Source organism: Micromys minutus (assembly GCF_963924665.1).
Source record: "Micromys minutus genome assembly, chromosome: 3".
In the NCBI taxonomy this organism is placed as follows: Eukaryota; Metazoa; Chordata; class Mammalia; order Rodentia; family Muridae; genus Micromys; species Micromys minutus.
Window position 1 is genome coordinate 60,295,538 of NC_137972.1, and position 24,304 is coordinate 60,319,841.

Genomic DNA, 24,304 nt, shown 5'->3' on the forward strand with positions numbered 1-24,304 from the left:
ATGGTCTGATTAAAATATTACCACTTGTCAAAAGGTAGTTGGCTTTTGAAAACAAATGAGAGCCCAATCCTCCAGCTAGAACTGCTCATTTAAGTTGAACTGGTACCAATAACTTCCGAGTTTATAGCTACTGGGCTGTTTCTAGATTCAGAGCTACTGTTGGAATACTGTGAGCCTGGAATGCTGGTCATGCTGGCATTAGGAAACAGTTCACTCTGCATTGCAGCTTGTCTTGGTCTCCTTTGGGAGATTTTTCTCTCTCTAAACTACCACTTAGAATACAAGTAAACTCTTCATTAAACCCGAGTTTGCTGCATCTTGGAATTACTCTCACTTCTTTGTATCAAACTGAATCTCATGAATGATAAGCAGTGTATTAATACTTATTAATGTATATGTGAAGTCTATCTCAAGACACAATGTTGGTTATCTTGCGATGCATGGTGGAATCATTTGGGAATGCTTAATGATATGATAAGGGTTAGCCTTATCATAAAGGAGCAGTTTTGTTGGGTAAAATGTTCTGTGGGAAGATACTGCTTTCCTCGGTTATAGTGAAAGATGCAGACATTTCACACAGGACTGTTGTTGTTTATTCAGAAAAAAATATTTTGATGTAGCATCATAAATTGAAAGAGAGGTCATGGGTACAAGAGTTGTCACATATGTAATGTGTGTGATTTTGGTTATGACAGTAGATGTCAAAGGCCAAATGTCAACTGACTAAAAAAATCAGAATTGGATGTGACACAAATGATTAAACATCAACAACAAAGTCCTGTTCATTTGTTGTTGCTGTTTGCTTGTTTCTGTTTGTTGTGAGATATGAAGTCCAGGATGACCTTGAACTCTTACTGATTTTCCTGCTTCTGCCTTCTGAGTGTGGAGATTACAGGTGTGAGTCACCATACCTGGCAACAAGTTTTTAAACTGGAAAGAAACCGGAAATGTTGGAGTAGAAAGAATTGTCAGGCTTTCTTTAGAAGCCAGAACAGTGACAGAAAGGCCATGTGAGTTTGCAGTGTTAATTAATAACTAATAAATATCAGGTCTAGAGGAACATAATATGAAAGACTGCTCATCAGAGGTAAAGGGATGGAGAAAAAAGAAAGACAATAGAGGAGGCAGAATCAAGTAAAAGAAAGGACAACCTAAGAAATAAGCCTGGAGCAGCACAGCTCAACACAGATGCCTTCCTTGAGTTTATAGGAAAATTAGTTTATAATAATAATGCAAAGATTAGCACAATGAGGTAACTGAGCCAAGAATATTGATGTAGACACTTGTCACTCAGAATAGCAGTGAGCCCAGCACATAGCAGCAAAATTTCAACACCATCTCTAGATGATCATAGCAATGGAATAAATACAGACAAAAGGAACCAAAGAACCCAGAACTAAAACAAAGGCATGACAGCCAAAGCTGCCTTTTACACATCTACTGGGTTCAAGAGGCAGGACATAGGATTTGAAATAAAAAGTAAAGATCAATTTAATAAACAAGAAATTTTGCCTTAAACAAAGAAGACCTAACTATTTTATGGCTATTAGAACTCTAAAACACTTCCTTATTTGTTCTTTTTAAAAATGAAAATAGAAAACATGATGCTCTGTGAGTAGGGAGTTGAGGGTGGATCTTGGAGGAGCTGAAGGAGGAGCGTACATATCAAAGTATATTCTATAAAATTCTCAAATAATTAATAAAAATATTATTAAAGGTATAAGACAGTCACCCAATCTGTTCCTTAGGAAAAACTTGCCTATTAAGTGGTTATAAAAAAACAAGGATGCTACCTTCCTTCACAAAAGCAAAAAGTACACATCATCATGAAATTAGCACAAAGTTTTATAATGATGAGAATAAAAAATATAAAGTACAATACAATATAAGCTTGTCTCATTTATGAATAAATTTATAGACCAAGTTTAACTGAAAATTATTTTTATGTTGTTAACTATAGAGTTATCTAAAACAGTGGTAGAGGCAATATTACAATAGAACAATGTCCATAAGCCAATGCTGAGGTGCTTAGGGAAGAGGACAGGCCTTTAACTGGCCAATCGCATAGTCTCTGTTTGAGGTCTTTGTATTATATTTTTTATGTTTTTTTTTTCATATTAGAGTTTCCTATCCTTTGAATACCACCTAAACACCTACAAAGCTTTGAAGGAAGGAACTACAGTTCAGTCATGATACAGTGAAAGAATACAGATTGATGAAGGCATTCTCAAGTCAGGAGAAAATAGTGGGATAGAAGACCCAAGGTGCTGCATGAAACAGTAACAGCAGATAGTTAACTATTGGAACAAGGGGAAAATTTAGGAAGAGCACAGAGCCATTGAATTACTCTCATTTTTTTTTTTTTTTTTTTTTTTTTTTTTTTAAAGGAGCAAAACACAACTTTAGAAAATAGACTTGTTAAAGTTAAACCGGCATTCCCAAAATTTAAAACTGACAAAAAGAACAGTGTAAGCAATAATTTTACACAAAGCACACTATGAGTGAGGAAGTCTGAAAGCACTTGTCTCTGAGAGCTGGCTGATATGATTTGAGGGACTGATAATGCTGGAAGCTGGTCTAGGCAAGTGACTGGGCTTGTCAGTTCCCTCCTGAACATAAATGCTCTACAATGCACCATCACTAGACCAGTATATTCAGTGACCACTGTAGAACAATACAGAAATAGAAAGGCAGACAAAACATAAAGTGTCTACCCCACAAGATCACTCTTTTGTGTCCCACCTGAGGTACTGCATTTTCTGGTCACTTTACCTTAGTCTAGGATCCTGAGATAAAAATGACTATGGTACCATGTGATGCAGTTACTAAGTCTTCTTTTACACATAAAAATGTCAGGTATTATTTGTACTTAAAAATTACCTAAGAATGGGTTCATAGTCTAAAACTATTTGTATAACGTGTTAATTATAACGAGAACTGGAAATACTTGAACTTGGGTGAAGAAAGATAATCACTACAAAGTACTAATGTCAATGTGACACCAATATGAATACTTGACAAAAAAATTTTTTAACACATCCTCAAAAACATCTTCAAGGGACTTAAAGTTCCTGGAAACAAAAGGAAAGAGAAAGCCCAAACAGAGAAATAGAAGACAGAAGAATCAAATGATAGCAAGAACATTAAAAACCCACTGGATGAAGGAGAGGTCACTGGAAAGAACTGAAGTAGACACATTTTTCTTCTCAATGGTTTGATAAATTATGTTAGATGGTTCAGGCAAATCCTGTGACTGTGTTGTGTATTTGACAGGACAATCAAAGTAGCACTAAAGTACTTGGAGGCTGAGCATTCTCTGTCATCAGTTCCAGATGTTGGACGTGAAGCTAGAGAACTTGATTTTTCTGTGGAATTTTGGTCTTTGGGGGTCTGAATATAGCCTGATTATTCCCTATGAAATGGGAATATTTACTGTGTGTTATGTATGTTGGAAGCATGTAATTTTTTTGTATAAAGGTACTCATAATTGAAGACTTTCTTGAGTCTTGGATGAGACTTGAACTTCAGACTTCTTAAAACATTGTAATTGTTACATGCTATGTGAAATTTTGAAGTCAGATTATATTTTGCATTATAAGATGAATGTGAGACTCTGTAAACAAGGAACAAAGAGGTAGAATTTAAAGTGTTGTGTCTGGGTATCAAGTTGACAAGATATGCACTTGTGATAGTTACCAGCAATTGTCCACTTGGTGATATCTGGAATCCCCTAGGGGACAGGACTTTGGGCATACCTATGGTGGATTAGTATGATTATGTCAACTGAGAAGGGAAGACCTGATGTATGTGACCAGTAGAGAATCCTGGGTTAGGATCCTATACAAGTTGTATGTACGAATTCTTGTGAACCACGAATTGTGAGAATTAAACTTGGGTCCAATAAAAGAGTAACAAGTGTTCTTAAGCACTGAACAGCCTGTCCAATGCTTTAAGTTACTTTATCAGGACCCTGGGTTAGGATTCTGTACTGCATAAAAAGTTAGGTAAGCTGCATACAAACATCCCCCTCATCTTAATTATAGCTATGGTAAGTCCAGTTGCTTCAAGCTCTTGCTATCTTGACTTTCCTGCTATAATAGAGCATACACAGGAACTCTGGGCCAAAAGAAGCTTCCATTAAATTACTCAAATCAGTCAGTTTGTCACAGAGATGAGGCATGTAACTAAGATAATACAACATATTACCACAGAAGCATGCAAATGATAGCATAATGAAACCTGAGCATGAGAGTGAGAATCAGACCCTCGAGTCATGGTACTGACCCCAAAATGTTCGATCTGTACTTATTTGACTTTCTATTTTGAACCTCTTTAAAGGATATAAATTAAACAAAGTGATAATGCTATATTTTTGGGTTTATACTTTAAATAAATACATACATACATACACACACATATGTATATACATAATACAAATGATCACTCTGGCCCTAAAATGGTGAAAGGAAATAGAAATATGCAAGATCTCTTATCATAATAGATGCAGTTTCTTATCAAACTAATACTGACAACTTGATGCTTATTTGGGAATCTCCTCCAGTTACGACTGACAACATAACTTAAAGCATTGTAGAGGCTGCTCAGTGCTTAAGAAGACTCGTTGCTCTCCCACAGGACCCAGGTTTAGTCTCATAATTGGTGGCACACTTATAGCTGCAGCTTCAGGGGGCAGTTACATCCTCTTCTGGCTTCTATGGGCACCTGTACATTCAAAACATTCATAAAGACATGTATTTATACCTTAATAAAAACGAACTTTAAGACATCTTTAGAAGATTGAGGGAAAATGAAAGACAGTGAAAGGTTGAAGTAGAATGTGATAAAAAAGGAAGAAGGACACGTGACTTATGGGTACCATAGAGGAAAGTGGCAGGCATGGGTGACATCACATTGGTAACCCTAAATGGAAATGAATCAAGCAATCTAATTAAAAGACAACATTTCTGGTTTCTAGATTGCAACTTAATAAAAACAATCTATATTAAAAGATGTAAATAATTTGTATTGAATAATAGATCATGATAAAATTATGGGCAAAAGTGAAGTCTCCAAACTAGCCATTTCAATGTATATGCCAGACATTATAACGACAGAATATCTGAAAGAAATTTGATGGACCAAGGAGACAAACAAGCCATGGAGTGCTTGACATTTCTGTCAACAGTTGATAGCTCCCCAAAAGCAAGGAAACTGCCTGGGAGCATTATCCTATTTCAGGCCTCTCAGTCTTTGGAATGTTGTTCACCCACAGTGTAAAACAATTTTTATCCAAATAGACTGGGGAAAAAAACAGAGAAAGAGATTTGTCATCACAGTGGTCTCTGTTCACAACGGAATCTAAGTTGAAATGGAATCAGTGTAGAAAGGTTACTGAGAGTTTTCCAAGTACTTTGTCAGTATCCATGTGAATGGCACAAATGACACAGTAAAGACACCAAAGTAAATGAAAATAAGAGATATTAAATCCAAGAAGAATCTGGGAGTTAGAAAGCTGCTTAAAATTAATAAACGAAGCTTCTATTTCAAAATACTCCCCCTCCCAAAGCTGAATGTAGTAGAATGTGGGAAATAATGGAAATCAGTGATGTTGACAAAGAGATGACTTGTCCCAGGATCAAAGAAGTAGAGCAAGGACCACCCTTTGGAAAGTAGGACTATGGATGAGAGCAAGAATCAAATTGTTTACATCTGCTGGGGTTATGCTCAAAGTGATAGATATAGCTGGATCTTGAGGAAGAGTGATACCCTATGCTTGTATCTGCTTTACTTATAAGAAACCTGAAACTGGAAACAACCTGGATGTCCCTCCACTGAAGAATGAATAAGAAGAATATGGTACATTTATATAGTGGACAATTACTTAGCTATTTATATATAAAAAAAGACATCATTATGAGTGAGGTTATCCAGACCTAGAAACAAAGTACCCACTTATAAATGGATAATAGCTGTTAAGTCAATGATAATCAAGCTACAATACACAGAACTAGAGAGGAGAGCTCTGGGGTAGGGGGTGCATGGACCTCCCTGGGAAGAAGACCTGCTCTTTTATGAAGAGCAAATGAAGGGGGATTTTGGGGATCAGGGAGGTGGCGGGAACTGGGAAGAGTTGAGGGAGGGGAGACTGTGGTCAAGATGTATTATGTTAAGTAAAGAATCTATTTTCAATTAAGAATTAATTTAATTAAGATTATCTGTGTTATGAAAGGTGGATTTTAGGACTCAAGGGTATAATTATTTTAATGAACACCTTTGCCAACAAGATGTGACCATTTTAATTAAATTAACCATGAACCAATGATCAATTTGAGATATATATATCATTTGAATAGTCCTGTAAGAATTAAATTAAATTTATAATTAAAAAATTTTATGAAGACAAATTTAGGGTGAGTTTATTTCACAGATGAACCTGCTCGGTGTTTAAAGAATAACATTCCACTTCGATTGGTTGTGCATCTTTGATTTCTCTAGTGGTCTTCATCTATTGAAAAAAGAAGTGTCTTTGATGAGAGCTGGAAACTAATTTATTAGTCAGTATAAGGAAGATGTCTATGTACTGTTGTTAGGGATAATGATGGTTTATTAACTTAGTGGTTGTAGGTTCTCTTCCATGACATCAGTAGTGCTGAGTAGTTAAATTGGTTTCTAATACAAAAATGCAGAGTTGTGGAGCTCTAACCCAATAGATATATCTACAAACATCCTCACATTGAAGGCTGAGGAAACTCTACCTAAGTTGTAATAGGTAAGATTGTAAGAAGAGGATCAGGGAGTTTGTTGTGAGACTCTGTTTCCTAATAATGTCAGAAGCTACACTTATGAAGTCTTACAGTCTCACCAACATGGCAGTCTAAATATGAGCTCAATAAGGATGAAACCAGTGGATATGGCTAATGCATGGGAAAAATCCCAGGAGCATCAACACTACAAAATGTACTATAGGCAACTGAAGAAAGCTGCGTGTGGGAGAGGTGAGCTTCCCTGGAAAAAAAGCCCACCAATTGATTGTTCAGTGCCAAAGGATCAGTCATCTCTGGAAATATACATAAAAGTATCATTGTGTGTTCTGAGGAGGTTATGTTTAGGATATATATGTTGATGCATATGCATACATGATCAAAAATTAATGAAAAAAAGAGGTCCTGAAAGAGAGCAGGGAAATGTATATGGAAGGTATTAGAAGAAGGAAAAAGAGAGAAATGTAATTAAATTGAAAGCTCAAAATAAAAGTAGAAGTAACACTAATTCTACTTGATCTCTTCTAGAAAACATCAAGCAAAAAATTTTTTTTTACTTTACAAAGTCATCATTATCCTTACCTCAAAACCAGGGAAAACAGAAAACCAGAGATACATATCTAGTTCATGAGTATAACTATTTACCTCTTAAAAGCCAGCAGATATTTGTGATATACACAAGATAATATAATATATACATATATATGTATATATATAATCAGTGAGACATACCAACATACATAAAATAATTATATATGATGAATAGATGAAATTTATTTCAAAGACTTGAGATTGGATTGGTATTTGAAAATCCACCATGTTAAAAGGTAAAAAGAAATAAAAAGAAAAAGAAAAAATTGCATGAATATAACATTTGATTTAGACAAAGAATTTGAGGAAATTAAATATTGTTAATTCACAGTACTTCAAAAGTCACTGTACCTGGTAACATCCCAACTAGAAGCAAGGGCTCCCCCTCAGGCTTCTTATCACACCAGCCATAAACAAGCCCTTTGTTTCCTTCTCCCGGAGACATCAGTGCCAACTGTTCTTTATAACTGGACAGAATAAGAAGCCCTAAGCCTCTACTACTGTGATGCCCTGCTCCAGCTGGAAGGGATTGACATCAGATCATTCACAGAGCTGTGTATATTGATAGAGTCTGAATAAATGCAAGTACATTGCTAAAAACATTATCTGAGTCCTCAAAAACCATTTTTCAAACTTGAGAAAAGAACAGGTTCCCCAGTGGAAGAGTTATAGACTGAAGGAGCTGAAGGGATTTGCAACCCCATAGGAAGAACAATATCAACCAACCAGACCCTCCAGAGCTCCCAGGAACTAAACCATCAAGCAAAGAGTACAGGTGGACGGACCCTTGGCTCCCAGCCTTGATTGCCATCACTGGGTGGAGAGGCCCTTGGTTCTGTGAAAGCTTGATGCCCCAGTGTAGGGCAATGTCAGGGTGGGGAGGCAAGAGGGAGTGGGTAGGTGGGGGAGCACCCTCACAGAAGCAGGGGGAGGGGTGGAATAGGAGTTTCTGGAGGGGAAACTTGGAAAAGGGATAACATTTGAAATGTAAATAAAGAAAATATCCAATAAAAAGAAAGAAAAAAAAGAACATTTTTAGAATTTGCTGAAAGGTTGTTTTAATTCTATTTTCTTCTTCTTTCTCCTTTATTCTAAAACATTTGAGGAAAACATTCTATAAAATTTTTTTAAGTTGAATTAATAATACAAATTTTATGAAAGTACTTTCACTTCTACATTGATATACTAATCTATCTGAGTTATTCAAACAATATTTTAGAACACATCTATGTAACATTAGTGTGGTTATTACTATGAGGAAGAATTTATGGATGTTCAATCTCATTTGAAAAACTATCATCTTTACACATTTTCTACTTTGGAGTTTGTGAAAAGATAACATTAAATTTTTATATAAATATCACTTATAGTTGAAGAAAACAAAATTTTATAAACATTACATATATTTTAGCAATGAATCAGGGATTTCAAATATTTTCTGTGATTGTAGAGATTAGAAACTTCAAATTACAAACATTTGGAATGTATGATTTTAGAAGGTGTTCATACTCCAGAGTTGTCAGGAGATGATCTTTGGAATTTTGTGGTTTCATCATATCCACAGCCAACAAAGAACAGGCAAAATTATGAGTCTCTTCCACCTAGTAGTACAGTAAAAGCACTTTTCCTTGGTTTAAAGTGACTATTTTTTCTTATTAAATAAAGCTGCATCCTTTTCTTTAGTCTCTGTACAATTTCTGGATTGAAGAAACAGAATCTTGTGGGTGAAAGATATGCCAGGGCGTTTGGTGAATAGTACCAGGTGAATTCAGATATATTGTTGTCACTGGCTCCTTTATCAATATAAGAGGAACTAAACACAGTCTGGGAACATTGTCTGTTCTACATCAAGCAAACAAACTTTAAAAGCAGCACTGCATAGAATCCACAGAGTGCTCTGTAACCTTTTCTCTAAAACATATCTTGGCTTCAGTAAAGGAAACAAATCATAAAACTTTAGGAAAGGGTGTCTGTAGGTTGACAAGATGGTGGAGGCAACCAGGATGTTTGTCACCAAACTTGGTAAGGTAGTTCGGATCCCTGAAACCTACAAAGTAGAGGTTGTATTCCAATTTCCACGTGCACACTGTATTGTGTGCACTCACATATGTGCTCATACAGACTGACACAAACAGGCAAATAAATGTGTTGAAATTTAAGAGATCTGGTCCAGGAAAGGACTGGGATTAAACAATCCTATAGCACTATTCTGCCTCCCGTAGACTTAAGCCTTTCCACAGCAATGTTGATAGGTTGGTGGGCAGTCACCAAGACTAATCATTTTTTATTGTTCTAGGGGCCGGTGGTATTAATTTCACACCATCTTCAGATTTCTCTCAGAATGAAGCCAAGACCAAAGTGTATCCTTTTGTTAACTCTCTTTATCTGCAAATTTATTGTAAAAGAAAAAAGCTGTTCCAATGCACCAGATCCCTCTGCTTAAGACACATGGAGGGAGACGTGTGGCACTCCCTGCTAAATCTGCAAGTCTCATTAAAACTGCTAGCTACTTTGCATAAAAGAAGTTTTGTTCTAAGTTCAGCATAATTAGTCCTGATAAAAGGGCTGATCACAACACCGTGTAGTTCTGGATAAAGCTCGTACCTTAAGAGTTTCACAAGTTGATTTAAAAAGACTTTGAGTACCAGGGAACAATGGATAAGACCAACAGAGTTTGATAGCAAGACTTTGAAAAAACAAAATCACACGAACCTTATATCAATGGAGAGAAAAATAAAGAAGAAAATGACTGGTTTGGGCTTGTCAGAATGGTAAGAAAAGCTTGCAGGCCCAGGCACAGCGGCGCTTCCCACGCATTGGAGGTAGGAGCTTGCAGCAGTGGGAAATCTTCCTGTCCTTGTGGTTTTGCATTTAAGTGCTTTTGCTGGCCTAATTAGCTTGCTAGGTTCCCTAAAACCTGAGGGTCGGGTCCTGTAAGTAAAGTGAACTCTTTCTTACAGTGCTACTATGTTAAAAATGATTGGCATCACAGCCAGAGCCTAAACTCAGGCTAGGCTCACAGGGAGCGTGCTGCTGGAAGCCATGCCTGCGAGCCGCCAGGCATACCTTCCCCGAGGAATAAGGACACTGGTACACACTGTGCTGGTCGGAGGACTGAGCAAGGAACAAACAAAAGGCACAAAATGTTACAAGCAAATATTTTTGTCTCCATGTTAAGTATAAAAATTAACTTAGGTCTGGTGGTGAGACTACTTGATTAAATTTGAATTTAAAGGAATACATATGGTAATTTATGAATTCAGTCATTAATTTTTATCTTCTAGTGAAGAGGTTCAATATACCAAGCAGCGGTTTCCCACTTACCTTCGTGAATTATGAAGGGAGAAAGACTTGGTAGATTTTGAGCTTCTTCCCCTCTCTATCTTATAGCGAAAGAGACTGTCACTATTTTTAGAATGATAACTATGAACCTAGAGTGATTTATATTCCAGACTGCATTGAGGTAAACGTGAAGAGAGTAAGGTTTCACTTTGTTCTATAAGAGGTATTTAAACACGTATTTCTATTCTCATTCAAGTTATAAATCTCACCATATATCCTGGTTAAATTGTGCCTCGCTGAATTAAATTAGCTAGCAGCTACGTTAATGGACTATTTACTAAAGAAAGCTAATGCATAAATGCCTCGACTCTCCCTCACAGCGAGTGCGTTCGGGCAATAACAATAATGGACATTATTTCCATTTGTGGACGACATCTATGCACTTGACATATGTTAGTTCACTTAGATTCACAATAGCTACAGAAGGAAAAAGCAATTTCCTTTTCGTTTGTTATGGTCACAGGAACTGTCAGAAGCTGCACTCTGAGGCAGAGATCTTTACCTAACCCTCCCCCAGAGAGAATTCACTCTACACATGCAGGAAAAGCAAGTCAAACAAGACTCTTTCATGATAGCTTATCTTCGTCTCTGGTTAACAGCCCAAGAAGATGTAGCCACAAACAGATTTTACTAAGTTATGTACAACTTAGGCTTGTGCATTGCACACATGCTGTCACCGTTAAACCCTTTTCCGTTCCTGGTGCCAGGTTACACTTTCAACAATTTAAACAGACATAGGACATTTCAAGTTTGTCTACCTGGGCAGATGGGAGATTCTTAGAGCAAAGATATGGCCAGAATTGTTTCTTAAGTACTCCAGTGTTCTGTTGCCCAGCTGGCTGGATTGTGCCTTTCTTAAGAGAACTGGAGCCTTTTTAGTAGAGCAGAACTTTATAATGCCTGTCATCCTATGCTGCCCCCATGAGCCGCTCCTAAGAGGCATGCTCTTTGATAGGAGAAGGGCCTAATGGCTTGTTGTATGTCAGCCAGCATCTTAGAGAAATAGAACCTAATTAGAGATAAATCTTGGGGACCAAACAGACAAAGAAACTATCTCAGCAAGCCTACACTTTCATTATGGTACAGTTATTTTCTTCATATGGTTTCTAACAAGCTTTTTTCAGTGTACTATTTATCTCTAGTCAGATTGGAGTAAGTGCCCTTCAGCTAACAAACAGGGTCCGAGGACTACTGATGCCTCAGTCATACTGGAGGCAGAACACCTTAGCTAAATCCACCTTCGTGCAACTTAATGTTGCCCAGGCAAGTTTAACAGCAAATACTTTATTGTATCAATTTCATTACCTCAATTTTCTCCTGCATCAGTACCAGGACAGCTCATTTGTCATGGTCACAGGGACTGCCCCAGGCCAAATACCCCATAAGTGGCACATTGCAGTTCAAACAACATATGACCATCTGGCCCTAGGGGCCAACGGCTGTCCTCTGTGCTTACAGTAAGCAGCTGGGGAAGCATTCTAAAGCTTTATCTTCAGCAGCGGCTGTGTCTACAACTTCATACACACAGTGGTTTTTCTAGACCTCTGAGAATTACTGTGAGTTGCTGCTAAAGTTAAAGCATGAATAAACTTCAGAAATAGCTGTGCACATTAAGCTGTGATGCTTTAGTCATTGTGCTGGAAGCTCTGCCTTCCCTTTGACTGGCAACTGGCCTGTCCCTGGGACCCTGCCGGAGACTGCCAATGAAACCTATGCCAGAAGAAAAGATATTAAAGCAATTAATTCCCGGCCCTAGGCTTCTGCTTGGTTTCATCATCTGAGGGGACAGGGCATTCGAAAGCCTGGCTTCTACAACCAAGCTCCTTCTCAGCTTCGGAAGGTGGCTTTTATCCTAGCTCCCTGCAGGATGCTTCACCACAAGCCTGAACCTGTCTTGCATAGCTTCCTGCAGCTAACACCCCAACGGATCATGCACCATGTCAAAGACCACTGGATGCCATGACTATATTGTTTAGAAATGTTAACTAACGGTGCTGGACAGTTTTAGAAGTTTTGATACAGCCAGGCGATGGGTTAGCTTTGATGTCTTCGAAGGGGTGGTGGCTCATTATGAGGCTCTCAGTACCAAACTCTTTCCTCTTGTTTCCGTTTAGTCTGAAAGCATTAGTTTTCCTTTATTTCTATTGGCAAGTTTCCCATATGTGAGATTCTCTGATTTGTTCATGCTTAGAATTTCTAGGTATGGATGTTGGCATGCATTCTGGTATAAAGTCAGACATCTTTGTTAGTTTTGCTCCTGTCTTTTCCTCTTAAGACTTAAAGACACATTTGAGGCCTGTTATTTGGCACTCTACTGACTTTCCTTGCACTCATCTTTTGGATCAGACAGTATTCTTGAGCATGCAAATTCATGTTTTCTATGTGTTTAGGATAATTCTTTTTCCTCTTTTATCTAGATGTCTCTGAACTCCACTCCTGGAACTCTGCCTTCAGATTCACATTTTTTTAAAACCAAAGTTACTTACAGGAAAGTACACATGTTATCTCACCCGCTCATTGACTGCTTAACTTTATTACTGTTTAGATGTGATGTTTCCTACTGATCAGCTTTAGAGTTCATAACTATACATTTTTACTTCTAATTTTGTTGCATGATATTTTTGCATCTTAAAATTTAAAAATTCTGGAGCTTTTATTTTTAAATTTCTAAATGGTTATATTTCTTGTTTTGTTTGAAAATACTGTTCTGTGAAATTATCCATACTTTCTCTTTTAGTACAAGTTCTCAAATGTGGACCAGACTGGCCCAGAGATTCATGCTGCCTCTTAAGTACTAGGGCTCAAGGAATGCCCTACCACACCCAAGTCATCTTCTGTTCTTGTAAAAATAGCTTATTTCTATCCTAAAGCTATTATAGAGTAACTTCAGTGTTTTAGTCATCCTTATTTGTTTTTTCCTTGGGTTTTGGTCAGTAGACAATATGCATTTTTTGTGTCTCAGAACTGGGAAGGCACGGCCTGAAGCATCTCTCTCCCTTCCTGCTTTCTTTCAGTTGACTCAGAGAAGTTATAATCCTTCATACATCTTACCTTTATAATTTACACAAGTCTACCTCTCTACTGTAGCACAGAGACACCAGTAAGAAATCTTTTCCTTTTGTCTTTTACCGGCTAGTTCTTCAGGGCCCCAATGAATACGTATATGTCTCTGATGCAACTTTTCAATTAGATATACTTAAATTTTAATCAATTATAAAAGCTGATGTATTATTCTAGTCATCAATAAAATAATTTATTTTGGGATTTTAGGAGCAAATTATATTCACATTAGCAAATAGCAAGATCTTTAGAAAATCTAATTCTAACTCCACCTTACACCTGCTAGAAGAAATTCAACTAATAAATACCAAGTACAAAAAAAAGGACACAGAAATAAAAATATACTAATTTAGACAGACCACTTGTCATATAATTGGCGATATATTAGGCATAAATGATTACAATGATACTAGTTCTCAATGTATCAAAAAATCAAAATTGTCTTAAATTTTACAATAATAAAGGAAAAAACTAGAATGTATTAAAGGACATTTTTCATCAGCTTCTTTTCTATGTGAGTTCTTAGTGACACCTGAGTTTCAGGGAAGTCAGTGAAGCAGAATCTGCACCATTGGTATAAAACAGATTCATAAGTCTCCCAGCCCCAAGCATTGCAGTTAGGGTTACATACCAGCCAGTCCTAAGCAACTTGTTAGGTGCATAGATATAACACCTCCACAGACTTTATTCAAGAAAATAAATCAGTTCTAATACGGTCCTGGATGCTCCTTGCTAAGACTCATTATAAACATGCAAATGGCAATCCATCAGGGCTCGCCTGGAGTTTGGGACACAGCGGATCAAGGTCAATCTTCCCTGTTGGTCTGAAAGTTGACTTCACTATGCGTTCCTACCTGCAGACGTAGTCACAATTTCTGTGGTGTTTCTGAGGCCCATGAAGTCAAACTGATAGAGCCGCCATGATTTCTGATCAGCTGCCTCAACTGAATTTTTCCTCCAACGATAAATCATTTCTTCTTTGGGGTAGCCATCTAAAAGCAGAACATATATTAGCACCTGCAAATTAAGATTCATAGACTATTGCATCAAAATTTGTTTATGATCACCTTTTAGCACTTACAATTTTAAGTCCTGTTTTTTTTAGAGACACAGAAACTCCAAAAATCAAAGGACAAATGGCTCTTGACACTTGCCTTTATGATGAACCAAGAATTACTTGGCTAGGTGCCTGGTCATGTTTCTAGGGGTGCAGTAAGTAGGACTATGTTTCTTTAACTTAACCACGATAGGGAATTAACCTTCCCAAGGAGGTGTTTTCCAGTGTTAGCACAAGTACCAACATTATCATCCTGGCCTAAGTCCAATACCTAAGATTTATTATTTGCACTGTGCAGATGGCCTCCATAATATATATATATATATATATATATATATATATATATATATATATAATTTCATGTATGCTTATACATATATAGATTCTAGTGAATTTTCCTTACATGGGCTGATGATGCTTTCTCCAAGAGCCAAAGGCCACCTAACAAAAATTCCAATATCAGCCATGAGAAGTCTTCTTTTGAATTGTTGTTCAATACTGTCTGTCTGGTTCCAAAATAAAGCCAGTTGTTGTTGCCCTTGGTTACCTCTTCAGAGGTGGAAGATAAGACTCTATTGCTGAAGACAATACATAATTAATAAGCATGGTCTAGAAACCCTACTGCTGGAATTGACCTGAATATCTCCTTCTTGAGTTCCAGCTTTTATGATATCAGAAGGCATCATGGAAGCTTCTAAATAAGAAAAGCAACCAACAGTTTTAGCCAACCATGATGCCTATTAACCAATTCAGTAACTGGCATGGCACAGTAACCCTAAAAATGCAGTAGTGGTACACATAAATTGGAAGTAACAAATTGTTCACTAATTAATCTTTGGATCCACTCACCAAGAGAGAAACTATGCTTGGTACTGGGAACCCAGTTAACGATCATGGTAGTGGAGTAATGATTATGGGAGAAGAATCTCAACTGTTAACTTGCTAAACCAGCATAATCCCTAACAACAATTTATAAACATTTATTATTATACATACACACACACACATTTGTAACTTAATAACTTTTAAGTACCTTTAAAGTACATTCACACAAATTGACCTCTTCATCTCTGTCTATCATTCCATCTATCTATCTATCTATCTATCTATCTATCTATCTATCTATCTATCATCATCTATTATCCATACCACACATAGACATGTATCTCCAAAATTATCTTTGTTTTGAAATTACTTTGTTATTTAGAGAAGTTGTTATTTTGTAAACAATTAGAAGGATTTATATATCACTGTTTTCTACACATTCATCCCTTAACCCGCTAACAGCAACTACATTTGTAGGTATGTTTGCTATAATTGGTCACCTACACCTATAGACACAGAATTATCAGCCAGAACCCACAGTTCACATTACATACTCCACACAATAGATTTTTGTCTAGTCTTTGGATAGGGCAAACACATATGGCATGTGTTTGTCACTGGTATTGTATCCATAGTCCCATGGCCTAGAATATCATTTGTCTTCTTTCTATTCATACCACAGTTCATCTGAAAACCATGGATGCCTTTATTGATTCCTTCTCCCTGCTTGTCTTCACCAACTTGAATTTCATGCTGATCATGGGGAGATCTCTACTCTGTTCTATCTGCTCAAATGTCCTTCACTTTCACTGATGAAATTCTAATTTTGAAGTCATTGTACTTTTCAGAGCCAGGATTTCTATTGAGTTCTTTTAAATAGGTTCTAAATTTTAAATAATTTTATGAGATCTGATTATCATATTTTCATTTAATTATTTAGATATGATTTCCTATAGATATTTCAAGGTGTTTAGTAGATTAGATTTAAAATTTTTACTACTACATATAATGTCTAGGAAACTTTAGTGATGTGTGAGGGGTTGCACATGTGAGTGTGTATATGTTCATATATGCATGGGCACTAAGAGACCAGAGGACAATCTCAGGTTTTTTTTTTGTTGTTGTTGTTTTTGTTTTTTCTCAGAAATCAGAAACCATCTGTCTTATTTTAGGAGTTGGAATATCTCACTGAACTTGCAACTCACTAATTCAGCTAGTCTGTCTGGCCAGAAAGCCTTCTCAGAAATTCACTGGTCTCCCATGTCCCAGTAAAACACCTATTTTAGGCACAGCAAGCACATCACTAAGATATCTCCCTAGCCCTTCAACAAAAACTTCTATTCCAATGTTTTCTTTTCTTTTGTAGGTAGGTACATTTTTTCTATTCTTCCCAGGTTCTGTAACCTTTTTAGAAACTAGGCATTTAAAATATAGTGTTTTATATTAATTGTTCTAAATTTTCATACCAGCAACCAATACATTTGGATCATATATACGTTTACTTTTTCCTCTATCTAGACCTACCCCCACCACCTCCCAACTTTATGTCTTCTTTTATTATTATGATGTTTTATAACCCTCTGAGTACAGTTTTATTTTCTAAAAAAATCATGGGTGTGGGATGTGGTTTTTTACCCTCTCTTCTGAGGTGAGACAGAGCCTCCAAAGGCTGTGCTCAGGGCCTGCACTCACTACTGCTCTCCCCGGCCTCACTTGGTCCCCAGCTTCAAGTTCTTCAACTTAAGTGTGCTGGTACGTGTACTCACATCACAGAGCACACAATGGCCAAACCCAAGGCCTTAGGCACTGATGCCCTTCCAAAGGCTTTGCTGACGTGATCTTTGTAGAAATTCAGATGACCACAGCTTTTCAACAAGTATCAGCAAGCATTTTCTGTGCTTTACAAATCAGTCTGTTAGTTATACCTTTCCTAAAATCTTTCTCTGGTAGAACATTTAAAAAGAGACAACTTCCTACAAAGTAGTCTTGATAGCCAGAATCTCCACACCAAAGCCATTCAGGATTGGAAGTCATAAGAATTTGGAGCCAGAATCCCCTTCCAAAGCCATGGTGCAGACTGTCACCAAACCGAGTGAACAGAACCTTAATGGAGACATCCCATCTGTATATCCTTTCTTCCTCTCGACATCTTGACATTTTATGTATGATTCACTGAATTTAAGTTTTTATATAAAACTCACTGTGGATATCTATATTTATTTGTGTGTGCTCAAATAAGACAAAATACCTTCCTAAAACATGTTCAGACAAATACTTGTGAATTAAGTTTGTGCCACTCCAACACACACACACACACACACACACACACACACACACACACACACACAAACACACACACAATTACATTTAAGGACTGAACAGGCTTTCCTTACTTTGCATTCATGCTACGTAGAGCCTACAACTCTGAGTAAGGCCTATTTTCTCTAGGGTCCTAAGTTCATGAGTTCAACTGCTGGGCTAGGGACTCTGAATCACAGGCTCTGTCTTCCACATAGTCATGGTTATCGGGGTTCACTGTCATAACTCAGAGGCTGGCCTCTCACAAAGCTTGAGTGAGCATTGTCTTATCTCCCTCCTTGTGTGTTCCTGCCCCCAGAGCTCTCTTCTCTTTGAGGACTAGATTCTGAGTTCTATAGTATGATTCCAGTAGGGTGAGACAGCCTATTCCAGTAGGGTGAGACAGCTTCATGACTGAAGCCAACTAGATGGTAGTTTTGGTTTGAGTTTTTGCTTTTCTTAAGGCAAACCTTGCTGTGTTGTTAAAAAGACTGACCTTATCTGCTCAGGGAGGCTCACCTCCCTGCCAGCCTCTCCTTATTTCTCACTTTAATTTGTTGTTCCTTATAAGATATTTTTTCAGTCAAGGTGTTTCTTCTGACAGAACCCCATGCACGATATTCACAAATACTGCTTGTCAAAGCTTTAGTTTTTTTTAATTTTTCTGTCTTTGCATTTTATTTTTGATGTGTTTTTAAATGTCTGTGGTTAGAAATCTTCAATATTCATATCAGACTGTCTGCCATTTCTTTCTTCCCTTTGCTTAGCCTCACAGTGTGGTTACTGAAGTCAGAAGCATGACCTTCCCTGCCTCCTACGATGGAACATTCCATCTTAGCTCCTTAGTGTTAGTTTTTGAAATAAAGCACTTTCCAATTTCTGAAGCACTATTTAGAAAAGTCTAAGATGCACAGGAGAGTTGACCCAGCATCTTAGCTTATTATGTCTTACTATAAGGACATAATTGAAGGCAGAAACATTAAAACTAAAACAAAAAATGTTTATTTAGCATAGAGTTCTGGAAACATAAGAGCTTGGTGGTAGAATCAGCTTTGAGTCGGGGGCCCCGGAGCATAACACCATGTGTTGACACATATTCTGGAGCAGTGGGGGCACAGGCAGAGTTGGATGAAGTCACTGTAAGAAGCAAAACTGAGTTGCCTTGCTTTTTAATGATCCTCTTTCAAGAGGGTCAATCTCATTCTCTGAGCACCAGAACTCATTCTCTCAGAACAGTGCCAATCCCTTCAAGCATCATCTCCAGTGATTCACAACTGAGCACCAAGGCTCAGGTTTGGATGGAAACACAGCCATTCAAACCATACACATATACCTTGTGGTAATTTAACAAATGCCCCATGCTTTCATTAAAATAAAAGGATTTTGTTTTTTATTTTAATGTGAATTAAATGTACAAGTTACCCAATGGACTCGTGTCTTGGACCATTAATCCCCACATGGTGGCAGTATTTGGGAAGGCAATGGGACCTTCAGTAAGTAGAGCCTTGATGTGGGAGGTGGACAACCAAAGTCAGCCTTAAAGTCTGAGAGACAAACTCCACTGTTGGTACACTGTCAGCTTCTTGACTTTGGATGCAACCTGGCATGCTCTCGCTACCAAGCAAGCATATAAACCCTTCCTCCCTTATACTGCTTTTATTCCCCAAGTATTTTGTTGTAAGAGTAAAAATGTAATTAATTTGTTATGGTTTTATTTCTGTAACTGATAAAATATCCTTAACTCCCTAAAAAAAAAAAAAAAAAAAAAAAAAAAGTTGAGAAAAAAATAGGTTTCTTCAGCCTATAGTTTCAGGTAACAGTCTATCACTGAGGGTAAGTCAAGGCAGGAACTTAAGGCAGCTAGTCAGATCCCCAGTCAAGAGCATAGAGTAGAAAATGATGTCCTGCTGATAGAATGATGCTGACCCCAAAGGGCTATGTTTTCCTATATCAACAAATAGTCAAGATAACCCATAAGAGGCATTCCCTCAGGCCAAAGTGATCTAGATAATTTCTCATTAAGACTCCCAAGGTATTTCTAGATTGTAACCAATTGACAGAAAAAAAAAACTATTACATAATTCTAAGGTCTATGGTTTTAACAAATATCACAGATGTGGATGAATGCTTAATTGTCAGTCAGTTTGTGAACAGGAATATCACTTAGCATCACCATAGATGATCATTGTAAACTGATAAATTTTACATTTTCTATCTTTTCTCTTCTCTACCTGTAAAAATATATAAAAAATAAGTTATTTTCTTAGATAGCACTAAATATCCAAAATTCAGCATTCATAAGAAGTAAAGCAATGAAAAAATGAAAAGAAAAGCCGTAAATTAGATTTACTTTGTTTTGTTTTGTTTTATTTTATTTATTTATTTATTTTGAGATACACTCTCACTGTGTAGTACAGGCTAGCTTTGAAAATGAAGTTGATAAAGTTGTCTAGTTTACCATGAGGAAAACTCAACATGCTTTGGCCTAGTTCCTGGATAAATAAGTAAGGAGCCCTTAAGAGAAATGGGAGAACTATCAACCCAAAGCAATGTGTAATTTTGACTGGTGCTGATGCAAACCAGATGACTATTGAAAGCAAGAGATGCTATTCCTGGCATGCTGCTCCATGATTTTAAGGAACACAGGCTAACTTGGTGAGGTAACTATAGTGAGACAACAGAAGCTCATGCGTGGTGAAGGAGTCAAGTCAAATTTGTACAGAAGAAGCCATCAAGTGCCTTGTGTTTATGCCAGAGTATTTCTTAATAAATTTGAGAGGGAACACATGAAATCCAAAGATCTAAGCATGCTGTGTACCTGGTGCATTGGGCTCCCTTGAACTCTTTAAAGGCTAAAAAGTAAAGTTTACGTAGCAAATTAGACAGCTATTTTAAAGTTCAGTATATTTACCCAGAAAAATTATTTTCATGGCATGATCCTCATAAATTCTAGCATTGAGATGGTATGGCGTCATACAATTGTAATCCCAGGATTTTGGGGGTAAAATTAAAAGCTTCAGAAGTTCAAGACCAGCCTTAGTTTTGTAGTGAGTTCGAACTTAGCTTGAGACACAGCAGACCCTTCTTCAAAGGCTCAAAAATAAAATAAATAAAATCCTACCTCTGTGTCATAATTTGGGTTTTATTGATGTCAATAGATACCATGACCATAGCATATCTTGTGAAAAATAAACTTCATAAGATTTTTGGGACTGCAGGTGCATATGCATCAGAGGATAGCATTCTCTGGCATCAATGGGAGAAAAGGCCTTTGATCCAGCAAAGGCTCATTTTTCCAGTGTTGGGGAATGCCAATGTACTGAGGTGGGAGAGGGTGGTTGGGAGAGGGAGCACCTTCATGGAAGCAATGGGAGGGTGAGGGCAGATGGGATTGGGGGAAGGGAATAACGGCTGAAATGTAAATGCAGAGAATATCCAATAAAAAAGAGATTTTGGGGACTGGCTTACACTGCTGAGGTTTAGTCCATTATTGTCATGGCAGAAAGCATAGCAGCACACAGGCAGATAGTCCTGGATATGTACTGGAGCGTTCTACATTCATATCAGCAGGCAACAGAGAGAGAGCCACTGGGTCTAGCATGGGCTTCTGAAAGCCCAAAGCCGACCTCCACGGTGCCACACTTTCTCTAACAAGGTCATATCTACTATACCATGGCCACACCTCCTAACAGTGCCAATCCTTATGAACCTATGAAAACTAATTTCATTCAAACCACCACACAATGGATTCAGATCTTGCCACCATAGGGACATAATCTTGTTAAATATTTGAGGCATTTTTCTTTCAAGATTGTACCTTCTTTTTGATGAATTGTGGAGAATGTAGATAGGATCACTACATTCTAATAGTGCCTTAGTATTAAAGAAAGCACTGATGTACATTTCATAGATCTAATGATTGTTCCTCCCATACACCTAGATTTATATGCTAAAGTCATATTCCTGAATGGCATCACATTTGGAGGTCCCTACTTAAAACAAAAAAGAGTCTTAATAGAAAATGCAGCACTTGATGTTTTTCACCCTGACGATGATCACACACTGGCAAACAGCCTTCCCTACATACTAAGGAGTCCTCAACAAGTACTCTGTTTGCTGAAACCAGGAGTTTGCAGAACAGAGGAAATGAATGTTGGTTAAGCTGTTTAAAATTTTGTTCCAATGACCTGATATCATCACATATGGATCAATTGGTACTGGCTCAGATGACAAGGATTTCTGAAGTCAGGATCCTACCACTTTGGTCTACTGTCTTCTTATGATTTCAGACCAAGATATGAGAGATTGAGACTCAGAATAAGGAACTAGATTGCACACAGCTTTCGTGAGGAGAAAAGTCATATTTTCTTTGCCTAATGGGAGTAAAGCAGCATCCTAGTCTGTTACATCTGACCTACTTTGAGAAATATGTAGAGGGAGAACCGGACAGTGCTGGGTTAAAAAACATTAGTGGGAAATTTTTCCACATCTGCTTTTTTTTTTTTTTTTTTTTTTTTTTTTTTGGTATGGAAGAAAAGTAGTTGTTCTTAGGAATTGTGATCAGTTTCTTGTTTGGAGTTGTCAGTGTGACCATGCCCATGCATACTAATTATTCTGATGCCATGAAAAATGTAGTTTTCCCAATGAAAACATCACATACATATACCAGAAGTAAGAAAAACATCAACCATAAATTTCTCACTGTTGTGGTGAGAGCCTAGTAGTGAAGACACATTGTAGTGTTCCTGATATGATAGAATTTACTATTGGTCACAAACACTGCAGCCAATATTTAAGACTTTTTTAGACTCTTCCTTAAAATTCTTGATGCAGAGATTCTCACCTTGGTATAGTTCAGTACATGTTGTCTTTATTACTAAAGAAATACCTTTGAGTGGGGACTGCTATTTAATTTTAGGCTAATAGAAAAGTGGTTTTTAAATATTGTGTGAGCCATACATCTTTCAAGACTTTGTCCTTTTTAAAAACTATGGGGCCATTTCAAACTATTCTTCTAGCTTAACCCCATTCCTTTTTTATTTATGCCAGCCTACAGAACTACTCCTGTAGGAGTTACAGTGGGACAAACAGTGACCACACTAAGCTGGAATTCAGCATATTTCTCTAGCCCATCTCCATTCCTTCGTCACTATTGCTTATTGACAGAACTACTGTATCAGAGAACACACAGCTACTGCACTTGGCTAGAACCCAGAGAGGGGAACCCCAATCAAAGAATGGGCCACCCATTTAACAAAGTGAAGATCAGATACTTATACTAAGAAGTATTTCAAACTCCATGTCTAGATCCAGACAAAAAAAGGACAAAAATAAATAAGACAAGATGCCTTACCCAGAAGTCAGTCTTGAATAGATCCAGAGCAGAACAATTTAGCTGAAACACATGACCATACCTTCAAAACAGCAATTATAAATCTTAATGAGACTATAAATAAGTGCCTTAATATAGTCCTTAAAACATAAACTAACAGTTAAATAAAACAATGGAAATCATACAAAGCATGGAGCACCAAATGGACAAAAGAAAGAATATTAAATCTGCCAGGAAACAAGAACAAGTCATATGCAGGGTAGACTACACCTGATTTTTTAACAGAAAGTCTGAAAGAGAGGAGGGGCCTCGAAAGACATTTTTTAAGCACCAAAAGACCACATGCCATCAAAGATTACTGCATTTAGCAAGGGTATCAATTAAATTCAAAAGAGAAAGAAAATAATCCATAATAAAAACAAATTTAAGCAATTTATGTCTACCAATTCAGTGCTACAAAAGGCACTAGAATGAAAACATATCTCTGAAGAAGCTAACTACAGTCATAAGGAAATAAAGAATAAATAATTTCCAAGCAGAAAGAACCGACAAAGACCCCAATACAACAAAATAACAGAAATTAATAAATACCTCATTAATAACTCTAAGCCTTAGTGGTCTCAATCTCATAATTAAAAAGACACAGAACAGGCTAACATATCTGATTACATTACATCATATTATATCATATCATATTATAAAACAAAACACTTCTACTATATACAAGAAACTTGCTTTACCAGCAAGAAGAGACATCACCTTAGGGTCAAGGAACTGAAAAAGCAATTTCAAGCAAATGGACCTAAGAGAAGGCTGTTGTAGCCAGGTTGATGTGTGACAAACAGGCTTCAAATCAAACTAATAAGAGAGGATAGAAAAGACACTACCTACTCATAAAAGGAAAAATACATCAAGAGGATATTACAATTTTAAACATTTATGTATTGAACACAGGAGACCCAAGTTCATAATAGTAATACTACAACAGCTAAAAATCAATGTTGTCCCTCACACAGTGATAGCAAGGGACTTCCAAAC

General features: G+C 37.1%; 1 protein-coding gene across 1 annotated transcript in view; it reads right to left on the bottom strand.

Moving 5' to 3' along the window:
* The window catches only part of GABRG3 (gamma-aminobutyric acid type A receptor subunit gamma3), a gene marked incomplete at both ends in the record, with an annotated part of 554,008 nt that overhangs the window by 26,723 nt on the left and 502,981 nt on the right, over positions 1–24,304 (bottom strand). Inside the window, one exon of the mRNA XM_080913698.1 lies at positions 14,609–14,746. Within this exon, the coding sequence (XP_080769824.1) occupies positions 14,609–14,746 (138 nt within the window). The remainder of the gene's footprint in view (positions 1–14,608; positions 14,747–24,304) is intronic.